At 44.2% G+C, this 17,361-nt stretch overlaps 1 protein-coding gene across 1 annotated transcript in view; it reads left to right on the forward strand.

Moving 5' to 3' along the window:
• XDH (xanthine dehydrogenase) overlaps nt 1–17,361 on the forward strand; it is a 55,028-nt gene that overhangs the window by 10,377 nt on the left and 27,290 nt on the right. The window contains exons 4-17 of the mRNA XM_064164332.1: nt 1,089–1,197; nt 2,735–2,861; nt 3,690–3,751; nt 5,459–5,527; nt 6,006–6,092; nt 8,227–8,368; nt 9,581–9,673; nt 11,150–11,301; nt 12,206–12,299; nt 13,095–13,204; nt 13,941–14,125; nt 14,615–14,789; nt 15,248–15,337; nt 15,996–16,165. Coding sequence (XP_064020402.1) covers nt 1,089–1,197; nt 2,735–2,861; nt 3,690–3,751; nt 5,459–5,527; nt 6,006–6,092; nt 8,227–8,368; nt 9,581–9,673; nt 11,150–11,301; nt 12,206–12,299; nt 13,095–13,204; nt 13,941–14,125; nt 14,615–14,789; nt 15,248–15,337; nt 15,996–16,165 — 1,665 coding nt within the window. The remainder of the gene's footprint in view (nt 1–1,088; nt 1,198–2,734; nt 2,862–3,689; nt 3,752–5,458; nt 5,528–6,005; nt 6,093–8,226; nt 8,369–9,580; nt 9,674–11,149; nt 11,302–12,205; nt 12,300–13,094; nt 13,205–13,940; nt 14,126–14,614; nt 14,790–15,247; nt 15,338–15,995; nt 16,166–17,361) is intronic.

Here is a 17,361-nt window from a genome sequence, read left to right on the forward strand (position 1 = left end):
GGTGTCCAGAGAAGAGCAGTGAGGCTGGTGAGGGGTTTGGAGGCCACAGCGTATGAGGAATGGTTCAGAGAGCTGAAGTTATTTAGTCCGGAGAAGAGAAGGCTGAGGGGAGACCTCATTGCTCTCTGCACCTACCCGAAAGGAGGTTGGAGTGAGCCTGGTATTGCTCTCTTCTGCCAAATAACTAGCAATAGGACAAGAGGAAATGGCCAGAAATTGTGCCAGGGGATGTTTGGGTTGGATATTAGGGAAAATTTCTTTCCTGAAAGAGTGGTGAGGTGTTGGAACAGGCTGCCCAGGGAGGTGGTGGAGTTGCAGTACCTGCATGTGTTCAAGGAGCTGTAGATGTAGTGCTTCAGGGTACTCTTTAGTAGTCATGGTAGTTGGGTTATAGTTGGATTCAATGATTTTAAAGTCTTTTCCAACCTTTATGATTTTATGATTCCATGATTCTGTGAAAAAGGGGAATGGAGAGAAAGGATGAGGCAGAGGGACAGGCCCCATTTTTTTACTGTGGGGAGTGGAAAGCACTGAAGTCTTGGATATATTGAGAATAATACTTGGAGATACTTTAACTTGGCCTTGAACAAGATGTCTTTAGGGTCATTATTCTCTCTTGATAGAAATAAAGTAACTAGTCTCTAAGAATCTTTACAACATTGTTCTCTTTTACCTTCAGCCTGAACTTTTCCCCCATATGTACCTCCTAGAGGTGGTTTCTTAGGTAAAAAGCCAGGAGATCTAAGCTCTCACATAATTGCAGGTGGGCCAGGCAACTAACATCTTGCTATTTCTAGCCTGTCTCTGTAAATTGCTTACCTGACTTCTGCAGAAAAACCTGTAATGAGGATGTTCAGAGTTGTTATTCCTAGGTCCAATGCTATGGTGCATACTCAATTTAATCTTCAGGTGAAGTTGAAGGGAAATTTGGCTGAGGTGCTGCAGGATTTGGCTTCTGACAAACCAGATTTGAGTGCTCCTCTTGTGTTCACTGCCACAGTTTCTGAGTACTCTTCAGTCCTCCTGTTTCTTTTTTCCTTTGTCAATCAGCCCTCTCAAATGGAAATGACCTTAATGTGTTATTTTAGCCACCACACTGCCAATGCCTGCCTCTTCCCTGTCTGTGCCCTGCATCGTGTAGCTGTGACTACTGTTGAAGGCATAGGAAACACAAAATCCAGGCTGCACCCAGCTCAGGTAAGCTATTAATGCTGCTAACTTTAAACCTCTGTCCATATTTTCTTCTTGGTTTAAGTAAATCTATCCTGGGATGTTGGGACCTTCATCATAATGTTAAAGCTGGGAGTCTGACTTTGCACATGAGTGGTCTTTACATTCAGGAATGACTCCTGGGGCAGTGCTGCAAGCTCTGTTATGCCCTGACAAACTGGTGCTATCCTAGCTGAGCTGCTGATGCTTTTGTTCTAGGGCTACATGGCTGTATTTGATCCACAACCTGGACTAATTCCTGGGAACTGAAAAGGCTAATGTGTGGAAAGCCTATTTAGGGACTTGAGCAACCTTGTCTAGTAGAGGATGTCTCTGAACTCAGCAGAAGGGTTGGAAGTAGATGATCTTTAACGTCCCTTCCAACCTGAGCCATTCTATGATTCTCTGAATTTATGACTTGAACTGTAGAAATCTGAGTTTGGTTTTGGGTCTCCTATGCCTTCCATGAATGGCCTTGATTTCTTGTCCTGCACAGTTCATAGATTTATAGAATGGTTTAAGTTGGAAGGGACCTTAAAGATCATCTAGTTACAATCTCTCTGCCATGGGCAGGGATATCTTCCACTAGACCAGCTTGCTCAAAGTGTCATCCAACCTGGCCTTGCACACCTCCAAGGAGGGGGCATCGACAACCTCCCTGGGAAACCTGTTCCAGAGTAAAGAATTTCTCCCTCATCTCCAGTCTAAATGGGCCTTCCTCAAGCTTAAAACCCTTGTTCCTCATCCTATCACTACAAACCCTTGCAAAAAGTCCCTCTCTGGCTTTCTTGTAGCCCACTTCAGGTACTGGAAGGCTGCTCTAAGGCCTCCTGAGAGCTTTCTTTTCAGCCCAGACTCTCATGTCCTGTCCCTGTAGGGACAGTTAAGCATCTTCCCTGCAGTGGTTCATTAAGGTTTGATTCAGCAATGCTTGTGGAGTCCCAAGTTATTCTTGGTGGGGAGGAGTGACAGGAATGTGAAGCTTTGCTCTTCTAGCAAGGTGTGATAACACTCTTCCTACAGAAAAAGACTTGCTTCAGCTTTGTCTGAGGTACTGCTCCCTTAAGGGATACTGATTGATCCTAGTGTGTACAGTGGGTGGGATTTGTACCAGTGAATCACCAGGTGAAAAATGAATTAGACACACATTAATAGATTTGAACTCATCAGACCTTTGTTTGCTTGTTTTCTCTTCCCTACTTCTCTGGCTGATTGTTAACAGCTAAGGTTTGAAATTCAACCTCAGGTCAATGCAGGTAGCCCCAACCTTTCTACATCCAAAGAACTGTTCACCTCAGTTACATGGAGACTTCAAAGCCTAGATAGATGCAAACTTTTCAGAGTGTTCCCTTCTTTGAAGTCTGCTTTACAGGTTAATTGGCCATATCACCAGAGAACATCTGATGATAGTCTTAGCTCCTCTGGTGAGGTTGGTTGTTTTTTTAACAGAGATGTTGCAGAAACAAGCACAGCAGTCAACTCACCTGGATGCTGTGAGCTGATGGCTGTTGTTCCTTTTTCTCAGGAGAGAATAGCAAAAAGTCATGGGTCCCAGTGTGGCTTTTGCACTCCAGGCATTGTCATGTCCATGTATACACTGCTTCGGAACAAGCCTGAGCCCGAAATGGAGGACATAGAAGATGCTTTCCAAGGTAATACTCTTAGACCTGCTGATATGCAGCCTGTTCTCTTCTCACTACCTCTGTTTCACCAAAAAAGATGGAGGTGCACCTTTCTTTGATAGGTAGAGCTTAAGAGACTAGCTTTTCCACTGGGAGACTGGCCAGGTGCTATGACATGAGCAAAAACAGCCTGTGGAAAGCCTCACTGAAGCAGGGACAAGTAGCAACTTCAGTCTTGGTTCAGGATCCCACTAAGCTTAACATAAAGCAAGAAGTGACCTGTTCCTGAGGATCTTACAAAGAGCTCCACATCTCCTTCCTTCTTCATTGCTGTCATAAGAGCTTGCAGAGGTGACAGAGAGCCTCTGGGCTAGCCAACCTCATGTAACAGACCAAAGGAGCAATACAAACGTTGGAGTGGGGCAGCATACAGCTGCAGAAGTCATCTGAGAGGCTGTTGTTGTTGCTGAGGTTAGAGTTGTTACCGTGCCTCTGGCAGTGACTTAAGAGAAAAGCACATGCTGAAGAAAGCAACCTCTTTGTCACTTAGGAGACTGGAGAGTGTATAAGACTTTGACAGCTGAGGTAAATGAATACTGAAGAATGCAGATTGTGTGGTTGGGATGTTTTGTAATTGTTGGTTTGGTTACTCCTTTTTGTTTTGGTTTTTGGTTTTTTTTTTTCCCCTAAATTAATTTCAATTTAAAATTTCAACAAACAAGGATGGTAGAGTCAACAAAAAAGTGTAGCTAGGTTACTAAAGAAATTTCCCTTGTGCCAGGTTGGGGTGGTTTTCTTTTTTTCAGTAGCCAAGTCAACCAAGCACTCAATTTTTACCCTTTTACTCTGGCAATACAGGAAACTTGTGTCGGTGTACAGGGTACAGACCCATTCTGGAAGGATACAGGACGTTTGCTAAAGTAAGTGGCTTCAGATGATGTTTCAAACAGTCTGGGGAGCTGTCTGTTTTTTCCCTCTGTTGCTGGAACAGCTTATGAGCTGATATAAGGAGGAAGGAAATGCATAGGCTGCAACAACCCAGCTCCAACTGTTGATCCTATTGTATGTGCTTCATGTATTTCTAATTCACCAACTCCTTTACTCACTTTCAGCTTTGGATGTAATAAATGTGGGATCAATTTATCTCAAAAGGTAATCAATCCTAATTAATTTCCTTGGAATCTGCCTTTTTTTTCCTCATAATGCTTTTTGTCCCTGCAGGACTCAAACTGCTGTGGCAAAATAGCCAATGACACTGGATGCAGTCGTAGTGGCAGGGAAAATAGCATGTTAAACTGGGTTTTCAAAGCCTCAACCTCAAATCTGCAATATAGTGTTACTTTTGATGTTAGTCACCTCTCTGGCTCTACTGTGATCATAGAATAATAGAAACATTGAAGTTGGAAAAGGCCCCCAGGGTCATCAAGTTCAACAATTGACTCGTCTCTACAAACGTTCACCCCTAAACCATACTCCCAAGTACCCCATCTAAAAGATCTTTAAACACATCCAGGGTTGGTGACTCAACCACCTCCCTGGGCAGCCCATTCCAATGCCTGACTACTCTTGCTGGGAAAAAAAATTTCCAAATGTCCAGTCTAAACCTACCCTGGTGCAGCTTATGGCCATTCCCTCTTGTTCTATTGCTAATGAACTGTGAGAAGAGACTGGCATTAACCTCTCCACAATGTCCTTTCAGATAGTAGCAAAGACTGATGAAGTTTCTCCTCAGCCTCCTCTTTTTCAACCTAACCAGCCCTGGCTCCTTCAGTCACTCTTCATAACAGTTATTCTCTAGGGCCTTTCCCAGCTTCACTGCCCACCTCTGCACTCACCCAGCACCTCCATTGCATTGAGGTGCCCCAAACTGGACACAGTACTCTAGGTATGTCCTCACAGTGCAGACTGCAGGGGGACAATCACTGCCCTGGTGCATTTATTCAGAGCCATCTGAGGGGGTTTAAACATCTGCCTCTTGGGAAGCACTGCAGCTGCCTATGTCCTGGTTGGCATGGTCCACTACCACCACCACACAGGTTTTCCTTCTGCATGTGGGAGGTACAAAAGCTTTTTGACAGCTGTAAGCAATGTGTTACCAGTTCCTGGTACATTGAAGCAATCCATTTTTCTGTGAGAACAGATGGCAAACCCAGTTAATTCTGTGATATGATCTTTCCCAAACTTTGCAGCCCAATGAGAAATGAGGTAACTTAATGAGCATTCCAATCAATTGCACCATTGGAACTGTGAGGGGGGAAAGTGTTAGTCATGTCTTATGCACCAAGTGAAGTAAAAGCAAAGGAGGGATGAGAACAAAGAATTAAGTCATCAACTAGTGTTAGTATAACATGAATTTAGGAAAGAGAGGATATAGTGAAATTCTTTGCCAGGAAATTCCAGTTGATTCCTGTGGATCCTTTATTAGGAAGCATCCAGTGTTGCATGAAGTACTCCAGCAATCAAAACTTCTTGGAGTTCTTTTGTCAAAGTACTTTATTAATGAAAAACAGGACTGCAAATTTCTGAAATCAAGTGATTGATAGAAGGGGGAAGGGAATATACCCTGTAAAAGTTGGAATGTTCTGGCTTTGAGTAGAATAGCTCAAGTGTGCATCCTTCTGTTTCAGGATGGGGGCTGCTGTGGAGGAAGAGCCAATGGTTCAGGCTGCTGCATGAATGGAAAGGAAGACAGTGTGGTAAGGTGCCTCTGAAATATTTTTTCCATATTTCTGATGTTTTTAAGGCTTAGCTCTGGTTTCTTCCATGCCAAAGCTTTTAACTTAGCTGTATTTGTGCAACACCAATTAGACTAATCTATATTTCATGCTGGTCTTACCTCAGAAAAGGTTCTTTGATGTAATTTAACATGCCAGCGTGAAAGTGATGCCACTTTTGATTGGCAAAAAACTTGTAGTGTTTTCAGGGTTCAGGTTTTTGACCAACATACATTAGGATCAGAAAAATATGTCTGAAGAACCTGAAATGCTGGATCAGGTGGCATTTTTTCACTGTCTGTTGTTCTTTACTCCATGAAATAGTAAGAAAAAGGAATGTAAGAAAGGAGTAGTAATAAAAAGGAATAAAAAGGACTAGTAACAAAAAGGAATGAGATGGGATTCTGTGTGGATAACATTTTTCTCTGCTGCCCAGTCATTTGCATTTTCTCTGTCACAGACAATATTGTCCTCCAGCCTGTTCAATTCTTCTGAATTCCAGCCATTGGACCCTACACAGGAGCCAATCTTCCCACCAGAGTTAATAGTAAGTTCATTCAATGCCCCCTAACATCATTCATTTGTTCACTGAGTTCATTGTTCTGCATGGGGATTGACTTATTCTGTCTCTCTGCTCTGAGGAAATGACAGTGCAAAAAGTGGACTGGACATTAGGGAAAAAAATTAATGGAAAGAGTGGTCAGATATTGGAGTGAGTGGAGTGAGCTGGCCAGGCAGATGCTTGAGTCACCAACCCTGGAGGTGTTTAAAGGTTGTTTGGATGTGGTACTTAGGGATATAGTTTAGGGGTGAACCTTGTAGAGTAGGGTTGTCAGTTGGATCTTTTCTAACCTGGATGACTCTGTGATTTTCTATGATTTCTGTGGCTGTTAAGCAAAGAAGATGCATGGACATGAATTCCTCCTTGTTTTATAAAAGGGAAGGCTTCTAAGCCAGTGGCCTGGCTTTCCTCTCTGTCTCTCATCATACGTGCCTGCCCTTGGGTTGTCTTCCTTTCTGGTCACTGCCTATCCAGAGATGGGTCAGTTGTTGCCGTACTATACCTCAGTTTACCACTTGAATACATCCAAATCTGAGCTAATTATCCTGTGCTCCCTTCATAGTGGAGGAAGAGAAGTAGGAACTATAGGATGTAGCTGAATATAGGTTTCAACTAGATGACTCCCCAGAAGCACCAGCTTTTCTCAACTTGGTGTAGCAGGAGCAGAAGTTGTCTGGCTCACACTAACATCAAAAGTCAAGTGAGATTAGTTTCTCTCAGTATTCAGTTCCTGTCTTTGTGGGGACAGTTTTTCCTTTTTAAAGCAAATGTATCCTAGCCAGGAATCCAGACCAGCATGTGGCATGTTTACAGTTTCCTTCACATTTAACAAACAAGTGAAATTTGCTTGTGTGTTAGTTTAAAACCAACCCTCTAGCACAGTTTTAGATTATAAACAAGAAATAGGAACTTTCTGGACATATTTGAATAAAAGGTAAATAAAATATGGGATCAGAGGCAAAAGAAAAATAGGTAAGTCTATATCATTCCATTTGCTTGCTGGATTAGGATACAATCTACTGCACAAACTGTTCTGCTTCTTTCTTTGCTCTTTTTCACTCTGGCTGGTGTTTTTTTGCTACATTGACTCTGGCTGAGAATTTCTTGTGGGTAAATACTAACAGCAGGCCTTTCTCTCTCTGTTTTCTCTCTGTGAGGAGAGCTATGCCCTTTTCCCCTTGTCCAGAGGGGTGTGGGAAAAAATTTGAGAGGGTCCCTGTGTTGTTTCTTAATTATAAATACATGTAAATTTATTTTGTACGTATTTATTGTGGTTTATGCTCATAGATTTTTGTTTGAGCTTGCTTGTAAATGCAACTTCATCTTGCTTCCAAACCTTCTGAGCTTCCAAACCTTCTATATCTGGTGATTTAGAATCATAGAATCACCCAGATTGGAAGGGATCTCCAAAGGCCATCCACCCCTGCAGTGAGCAAGGACATCCTCATCTAGATCAGGTCCTCTTTCTTTAGTGAGCTTGGCACCTCTCTAGGGAGCATCAGTGAAATGATAACATCCCAGGTCACTCAGCTCCCCAGTTTATTTTGGGGTCAATTTCAACCCACCACAACTTGTTCTGCTGTTGCACCCGGCCTAGATGTGTCATGAGTAGGTTCTCATAAACCACAGCATAGTGTCTTCTCAGGTTGAGACAGATCCCCTTTGTTTCTTCTTTAAGAAGTTCTGCTGCATAAGGATTGAGATGATGTTGCTTGGCGGGGCAGCCATGCTAGTCACTGGACGAAGAAATTAAAATGGGAAGTGGAATCCTAGAGCTGCTAACCCAAATTTAGCAATGCTGAAGACTGACATTTTGCAGTGAGATGAGAATGAAGAACCTGTGACTTCTGAAATAGCTGAAGCTACAAGTGTCTGCCAGAACTTTGCTGAGCTGGAGCTTGCTAGGTAGATGTGGCAGCAAGATGCACCTGGCAATATCAGGAGAGGAAAACTTGTCAGTGTGAAATAGACTCTTGTCAATTGTAGGAGAAGGGTGGGGAATGGTTATCACAGCCACTGGACCGAGATGGAGCCTGGCCTGACACAGGATGGGCAGCATGTGAGCAAGGATTCTCGGCTTGGTGCAGGGTCTAAGCTCACTCTGAATTCACTTTTGCAGACGCAGAGTAACGCGCAGCAGAAGCAGCTGTGCTTCAAAGGCGAACGCGTGATGTGGATCCAGCCTACAACTCTCAAGGAATTGGTTGCTCTCAAATCCCAGTACCCCAATGCCAAGCTGGTTGTGGGGAACACAGAAGTGGGTAAGAGAAAGAGCTGACTCACATTATGAGCAGCTGGAAAACTATCACAGAATCACTGAGGCTGGAAAAGACCTCCAAGATCATCGTCCAGTAACCTAACACCATGACATCATCTAAACCATGCCACCAAGTGTCACATCTAATCTTTTAATCTTTCTTAAACACTTCAAGGGGTAGTGACTCCACCATCTCCCTGGGTAGTCCATTCCAATGCCTAACTACCCTTTCCATGAGGAAGTGTTTCCTAATATCCAACATAAACCTCCCCTGGCTCAGCTTCAAGCCATGCCTTCTTGTCCTGTCGCAAGTTGCCTGGGAGAAGAGCCTACCTCCCACCTGACTACAGCTTCATTTTAAGTAGTTGTAGAGAGTGATAGGGTCCCTCTAAGTCTCCTCTTCTCCAGGCTGAAGAACCCCAGCCCCCTCGCCAGTCTCACTGCATTTCCACAGAGTACTTAGTAAGAGCAGTGTAAAAGTAAACCTCTTTCATGCCACTGCTGTTGAGTAGCTGTTTAATTTTCAAGATTGTACATTGGAACAAATGTCCTTCCCAAGTAGATTAATCTCAAAGTGAATGTTATTCCATGTCCTTTCCTTTGTGGGGTGAAAAAAAATAAACCCTGCTCATCTAGACCTCTGAGCTTTTCTGCTACTTTTGTGGACTTCTGAAAAGAGGGGAGCAGCACAGATTAAAATGTTCTGACAATCAAATGAATTCAGTTGTGAAACCTGCATTTGGAAAGATTTTACAATGAGTAAATTCCCAAGGCACCAATTTTCACTGGTTTTCCCCTAAATTATATGCTTGTGCAAACAAAGGTGGTGAAGAAGAGTGTTCAGACATGCTTAGTCATTCTGTTATCCCAAGCAACTGACTCAGGAGACACCCCCCAAGATTTGCATGGGTCACTGTATTCATCCTTCTTTCCTGAAGGATTATGAGCAATAGCCAGGTTACACAGGTATGAGCCACAGTGTGTTTAAGGTTATTGTAAACCTAGAAAAGAGTAGCTAAAGCTTCTCTGTAAAGATTTGGGTATCAGTGGAATACAGCTGTTTGTTTGGGACCCCTGGGACCTTTTATAATCTATGTAACAGATGGCAAATGAACGGACTCTATCCTACCAGAGCTGCTGCCACTTCAGTGAGAAATGGGCAACTTGGGCTCTCTGTCACCTATGTGTAACTGAAAGAGTCTTACTTTTCCTTAAGGTATTGAGATGAGGTTAAAGAACATGTTGTACCCAGTGATAATAGCACCAGCATGGATCCCTGAGATGAATGCTGTCCAGCAAACTGAAACAGGTGAGCAAAACCAGGCAGAATTCCTCTGAAGTGAGTGAGGACTCCATGGATAATAAAGAGGACATGAAGGAAACCCCTGCAGTTGAAAACTGCTTTCTGTATGCATGTATGCCTCTTCCATGCAGGGAACTGAGTGGCAGATATGAAAAAGTAATCCTAGAATCATAGAATTGTTTTGGTTGGAAAAGACCTCCAAGATCTTCAAGTCCAACCATTGACCTAACACCATCCTGGCCATTAAACCACATCCCAAAGTGCCAAGGCCACATGTTTCTTGAACGCCTACAGTGATGGTGACTCCTCCACCTCCCTGGACAGCCTGTTCCAATGCCTGACTACTCTTGTAGGAATGAGATTTTTCCCAACATCCAACCTAAACCTGGCCAAATTTCCAGCCATTTCCTCTTGTCCTATTACCTGATAAAAGGGAGAAGACACCAACACCCACCTCCCTCCAGCTTCCTTTCACAGAGAGCAGTGAGGTCCCCTCTCAGCTTCCTCTTCTGCAGACTAAGCAACCCCAGTTCCCTCAGCTGCTCCTCACCAGACCTGTTCTCCAGACCCTTCACCAGCTGTGTTGCCTTTCCCTGGATATGCTGCAGCACTTCAATGTCCTTCTTGTAGTGCAGTGTCCAAAGCTGGACCAAATATTCCAGATACAGCCTCATTAGTGCCCAGTACAGGGGCATGATCCTGGTGCACTTCCTACTGCTGCTGGCTACACTATTGTGGATCCAGGCCAGGATTCTGTTGGCCTTCTTGGCTACCTAACACATTGCTAGGTCATGTTCAGGCAGCTTTCACCCAGCACCCCCAAGATCCTTTTCCACCAGGCAACTTTCCAGCCACTCTACCCCAAGCCTGAGAATCAAAGAAGGTTGTCTCTAGAAGGTAGATGTTTTACCTGGTTTGTCCATGATGCTGTATGTAATTTAACTGGCCTAAAAGTGGGTTTCAGTGAGCAGTCTTGATCTGTTTTTTTTTAAAGCAATGTTAATAAACTAGTAACTGGGGGAAAGATGCTGGATTTTCATACTAAGTGACTAAATGAAACACTGCATTTCTCTTCAGTGTGAAAACAAGCCAACCTTACAAACAATCAGAAATCATTAAGACAAAGGAAAGCATGTGGCCTGATGCCTGGTAGCACATTTAAGGTGTGGAAACTGGAGAGGACTTTCCAAAGGACTTCTCAAAGCATAAACCAATAGCTATAGGAGGGCAATATTATCCATAATGCACTGAGGCAAAAGGGCAGTGGGTGTCATGTGAGAAGCACTACTGCCATGAGCTGTGGTGTAGAGGTGAATTTTGATTTGTTGTTTACATGCAGTGCATACACATTAGTCTGGTTTGACTGAATGTCTTTTCTAAACTTGTCTGCCAGCAATGCCTAAGCTTTGTAGACATAGTCAGAGCTGTTCTGTACCTTGTCATTTGGCAGACCAAGCACTCTTTTCTCTTGCTCGTTTACAGGGGTTGCCTTTGGTGCTGCCTGTACCCTGAGGTCAGTAGAGGAGGTGCTGAAAAAGGTGGTAGCAGAGCTTCCACCTTACAAAACCGAGATCTTCCAGGCTGTCCTTGAGCAGCTGCGGTGGTTTGCTGGGCCACAGATCAGGAACGTTGCCGTAAGTGACTTGGGAGCATCCAGGGATAGAGTTTAAAGCTTAGTCTGAAGCAGCTGTCCTGCCTCATTTAGTTGTTGTTGTGCTTGAGCTTCTCTTCTGAGAACATTTGCAAACCTAGGCAAAAAAGCTAGGACACATAAACCAACCTCAGGAACTCACAGCAACACTGATCTCAGCTGCTGTCTGTGCTACACTGGTATCGTGGATTTAGCAAGCAAGGGAAACATGGCAGTTGTCCAGGTCTTCCATTGCTGTTATCAGGATAAATGGGGCAAACTGCTGTAAGAGTTCTCTGGTTTAATTAAAAATGATTTAGAGTAGTGGACAAACCTGACAGAGACAGGTGTGTAGATTTTGACAGCACAAGTAAGGTAGGCATAGTGTTAATGCACCAGATCTGGCAAATATTCCTTAAGGGAAAGAGGAGATGGGTTCAATAGCTTCAAACTCCATGTACTGGGAGAAAATAAGCAGAAGAATCAACCTAACAAGCACAAAAATTGTATTGCAACCCTACATCTGTATTTCACCCCAAAAAATTTGGGATCCTGAATGTTAGTGAAGAGGTGCTCTGAGCTTTCTTGGATCTTCCCTTAATTGCAGCTACAGTGATTGAATTTTGGCACCGTTGAACCTACATGATTTGAGCATAAGATAGTTCTGATGTCCAAAGACTGTCCTTATCCTGCTTCAAGCAAATGTTGGCATTGACTGGGACAGCAACTGGTTTCATAGGGGTTATGTTTTCCTGCTTCACCAATGGCTGAGTAAGCAAACAGAATTTATTAAAGCATACTCATGCAGAGCTAACTTCAAGTGCATGGAGTAATGCAGGGTTGCAACATGCTATGGCTGTGTCTTCAGGGGTTTTAATGTGTTTCTGATGTGTGTGTTATCTTTCCAGGCTCTTGGTGGGAACATAATGACAGCAAGCCCAATTTCTGACTTAAATCCTGTGCTAATGGCAAGTGGAAGCAAACTGACTCTGGTATCAAATGGTAAGTCACGTTTCCCTGTGGTGATCAGGATAGTGGGATAGTCAACAATCTTCTGCCATGGATTGCTAGGTAGAACTTGAAAGTGGGAGTTAACACTGTGTAAAACAGGACTAGTCAGAGTCCTCAGGGGTTTTGTCCTTTGTGAGGATGGAGTCCCAAGGCCATGCCTAAGGATGGTTTAGTAAAGAATTTCTAACTTCAGTGCCAGAATGAATCTCTGGTACTGGGCATGTGCTTACAGACACATCCTTGTGAAGAGCTGGTTGAAGGTATCTGTTCATGAGAAACAACAGGCCTGAAATAGTTTCTGTCATATTTTGATCCATGTGAATTTCTCAGATAATGATTGAAACTTGTTTGTTTAACTATGAAGTAGGCCAAATGTCTCCATTTGTATTTGCTCTTAGGAAGATCATTTTTTAAACAGGATCCTTGAAATAAGGCAGGCTGTCTGATCAATGACTTTCTCTTGTACTGGTTTGTGTGGAGGAAAGAAGGAATTACACCGGGGTGTTGGGAATTAGTTCACCTGGAGGCTCAGCTTGAATTGGATAAAGGAGGAGGGAGATGTCTCTGATCAGTTCCTGAACAAACAGAACTTCCTATCTAGGCAGAATCTCTCTTACATTCCATAAGGACCACGTAAATCTCAGACAGTCCTTCCTGATTTGGTGAAAGAAGGTGGCAAAATGAAAACTGAGAGCAAATCGAGTGTGACTTGTGTAGTTTAAAGACTTTTTCCCACACACTGTTGACATTCTTCATTGGAGTTACTCATCTCTCTTTGCTCCACAGGGGGCAAAAGAACCATCACAATGGATGAGAAGTTTTTCACTGGGTACAGAAAGACAATAGTTAAGCCTGAAGAAATCCTTCTCTCTGTTGAAATACCCTACAGCAAGAAGGTAAGCTTGTAGCAAAAGACTTCAGTCTGTGGGGATAAAATGCTGTTATTTCAGTGTTAGTTTCAATGTTAAGCGCTTTTTTCTCACTTTTTTGGCATTATTATTGTCATATTTACTTGCACTTCTTCTAGGAGAGCTACTGTGAGTTGTAATTGCTGGTGCTTTTCAAAGATTTTCCTCATCCTTTCGAGACCAGCAGAGGACTCAGGGTAGTTGTCGAGCACTCTATTTGCAGCAGCAGGTTGAAACGGTCTTGTATTAATCAGTCTGCTCTATTCTAGAGCTCCAAGACCTTTGTTATCACAGGTCTGTCAGAGTTCAAAGACTTCTGAAGGAAAGGGGGTTAGGATATGATTTTTGTCCATGAGGCTTCCAGCTTAGCAGGCTGGGAGAAAGAAAAAGTTGTTGAGGAACTGTAAACTTGTTTATGTACAAACAAACCTCTCCTGATATTTCCTCTCAAGAGATAGAAAAGAACGTGACAGACATGAGCTGATATCTGTCAAAGATCATGTCCCACAGAGTCCCAGGCTGGCTAATCACCACTGGTCTGATACATTGGAATTAATCCTTGAATCGTGTGAAAACGCCCAGCACTGTCTGAACATGTCCAATCAGCTTAGATGCAGCTCCATGGGATAGCGCAGCCGTGTCGAGAAGGGTTAACAGCTTGTCCACATTTATACTCCAGAGTGTGCCAAGGCACAGAATACAAAAATATTTGCCTGTCTTCTAGGGTGAATACTTCTCAGCTTTCAAGCAGGCTTCCCGTCGGGAGGATGACATTGCTATTGTGACCTGTGGGATGAGAGTCCTGTTCCGAGATGGCACGAACCGAGTGGAGGAGATAAAACTGAGCTATGGCGGAATGGCTCCTACAACCATCCTGGCACTAAAAACATGCCAAGAGCTCACTGGCAGGTAAGAATTATTCTGTGATAGAAAGGCTACCTAGTGGACCAGTGCTGAATTTTAAGGAGCAGTTCAAATAGCTTCAATCTTCTCTGATAGCACACAGAAGGAGAAAGGGGAAGAAGTGTGGCTACACTTCTGCAGCAGTCTGCATTTTTGTGTGGTGTTTTGCTTCCCCCAGAACTCCTCAGCTTCAATGATCCATGTCAGTTTGCCATTCAGAGAGCTAGATTCACCCATCTGTCAAAGTGGGCAGAGGCTAGAGCTATGGGCATGACATACAGAAATGATCTTCTTTCAAACAGACTGAGAAATCTACACTCTCACAGTTTCAAAAGTTGTGGCAAAGTTATTTAAAGATGACATGAGCCCAAGATGAGACCACAGCTGACACACAGAGACTGAGAGCTTCTGAGGCTGCTGTGTTGGAAGAGTTAGTCTGCCCTGGTGCCGTTTAGTGCTGAGCACAGGCTCTGCATCCCCTTTGTTCCCTTGCAGAGACTGGAATGAGAAGCTGCTGCAGGATGCCTGCCGCTCGCTGGCAGGTGAGATGGATCTGTCTCCTTCTGCCCCCGGTGGGATGGTGGATTTCCGGCGCACGCTCACACTCAGCTTCTTCTTCAAGTTCTACCTGACTGTCCTTCAGAAAATGAGCAAGAGCCACAGTGGCACTGTGAGTGCTGCTAGGGAAGGCAGTTTGGGGGAAGAAGGGGCCTGTGTGTGCTGTCTTGTTTGGGACTGCAAGGGGAGGGTTCCGATTCAGGCAGAGTGGGGCTCGATAACAAGCCCCGTGTTGCAGTAGCTTCCAGAGCTACTCTACTTCTTACCTGTAAAACAGTGACTGGATTATCTTCCCACTTGTTTCCCACTCATGGCATCCCCACCATACTGTGGAAGAATGTCAGTCTGTGAGTTCAACTGGAAGGTTCCTGGACTTCTTCCCTCCATTGCATTATGTCTTCTTCAGTGGGTCTGTGGCTATTCTTTGCACAGAGCCTGAGCTCTGTTTCCCTTTCAACCAGTAAAAGATGAATTATCTCACTGGAGAATGGAGGAAAATCCTGAGCTACTGGGGAGTGTGAGAAAGAGACTAGCAGGGAAAATGACTCTTCTTTAACATGTTTCTGGCAGAAGAATCTGAGTGAGCCCATCCCCTCAAACTACATCAGTGCTACAGAACTGTTTCACAAGGATCCCATTGCAAATGTCCAGCTCTTCCAAGTAAGTAGCAGTGCCTGAATGACATGGATCTGGGCTTTTCTGTATCTCAGACTGTGCTTATCTTGTCTGTGTCAGTATGAGCAATTTGTGAACTTACATAATGCCATTGCTTAAGCTTCTCCTTGAGTCTCAGTCCCCTCCTTGCTTTAGGATACAATGTTGGCTCCTGTCATTGCTTGAAGTTGTTCCTGGTGTGCATGACTTTATCAAAATTGTGGTGGGTAGCACTTTCTTCTTTCAGACAGCTCCATATCCAAACTGAAATTGCCTTTCTCCTTTCCCCAATCACATCCCGCCTTTCTTTGCATTGCTCAGGCTTCAGATTTGGGATATATCTTTTTCCTTATTTCTCCATTGGTGTCCTGTTCTCTTCTGCTTTGAGGGTAGAAGCTAGGTTCTGAACTTGAACCCTTATGCAAGCTGTCACATTGAATTTATCTCTTCCATAGCAGTTTCAAAACCTGAATCCCTTTCACTTCATTCTTTACAGCTTCCTTTTGCAGTCAGTCTATTCTCTTTACATTCGTTTCCCTCAGGTCTGATCCCTCATCCTGTTCCCCATCTCATTAGACTGTCTCACAGTGCCTTTTGCTCTGCAATCAATGCTTCTGAGCCCTGCAAGTCAGGCAGTAGTAGCCAGTTGTGTGTTTTACTGCAGGAAGTGCCCAAGGGACAGGCCATTGAAGACATGGTGGGCCGGCCCTTGGTGCACGTTTCAGCAGCCAAACAAGCATGTGGAGAAGCCGTTTACTGCGATGACATCCCTCACTATGAGAACGAGCTCTACCTAACGCTGGTGACCAGCACCAAAGCCCACGCTAAGATCCTGTAAGTGCTGCACCTGAGTCTCAGATCTTGAAAGCATCCAGGGCCTGGTGGTTTTGAAAATGCTGATGGTCAGGTTGAGGCTGATGGAAAGGTTTTGGCAGGAGTGGAAACTCTGTTGCACCCAGTTAGATGGAGGTGAGCTGGATGTGTTACAGCTGCCTCTCGGGTCTGCAGCAGGGGGAATGTGAGGGAAGTAATGCTAAACATGGAGCTCTGCTGAAGCACGAAGCCCACAGCCCTGGCAATCAGCCTTTGTACATGTCCTACCTGCTATACTGACACAGGATTAAAAAGACCACTCTAGCACCTGAGGAGATGTCATTTTAATCACAAACCAGAGTATGCAGTGTGAACATACCCATTCCTATCTGCCCTAAAATTCGTCTTGTAATCTGTGTGCTTGCTTGCACTGGCTGCGATCAAGCCCTCTGCATAGCAGTCCTATGGCAGTTAGCTTCAGCTAAAAGATGTAGACCTGTTTGTGTTTGGCTGTAGCAAGGTGAGTAAGTCACCATTTGGAGATGCAGCTGTCTCTGAAAACATCTGGTCCATGCAAGGTATGACTGGTGGCATCACTTATAACAATAGAGACTAACCAGCTCTAAACCACCTACCTTGGCAGGTAATGCCATCCACATTGTGAGCTTTAATGCTGTTGTACTGCAAGGCTGACTGATCCCCCACACCAATACAGTGCCTACACTGTGGTGGTGCTGCCAATGTTGTGGTGGCTCTCAGCTGCCCTCAGCTGCTTTGTTGTGGGATGCTCTGCCCAGCATCACCTGCTGTCACCTTCAACACCTTTGCAATGGGCTGTTTATTCCTTAGGCAATGCTTCCTGCCTATGTAGGCTTTCTGTCCAGAGGCTTCCCACAGTGGTTTGACACAAAAGATGGGCAACATGGTGGTGATGGATCCACAAATGTAGTAGTCAGCTCCCAGGATATGAAAGAAACTGTTCTGTCATCATAACTAAATTGTAGGTCTTGCATGAAGATCATTGATAAGTGCTGCAAACTCATAGGCATTGCTGCTGCTACCAGTGCAGATGGGGCCACAGAGAAAGCATCATATCTGTGCAATATTTTCTAGAGGCTGCCATACATATGCTCTTGCATCTGTGTTGTGCACTTGGATTTCAAGCAGTGAGCTTGTGTTGTTCCACAGAGGAAGTATCTCAGTCCATGATTTTGTCT

This window comes from Pogoniulus pusillus, chromosome 25 (assembly GCF_015220805.1).
Source record: "Pogoniulus pusillus isolate bPogPus1 chromosome 25, bPogPus1.pri, whole genome shotgun sequence".
NCBI lineage: Eukaryota > Metazoa > Chordata > Aves > Piciformes > Lybiidae > Pogoniulus > Pogoniulus pusillus.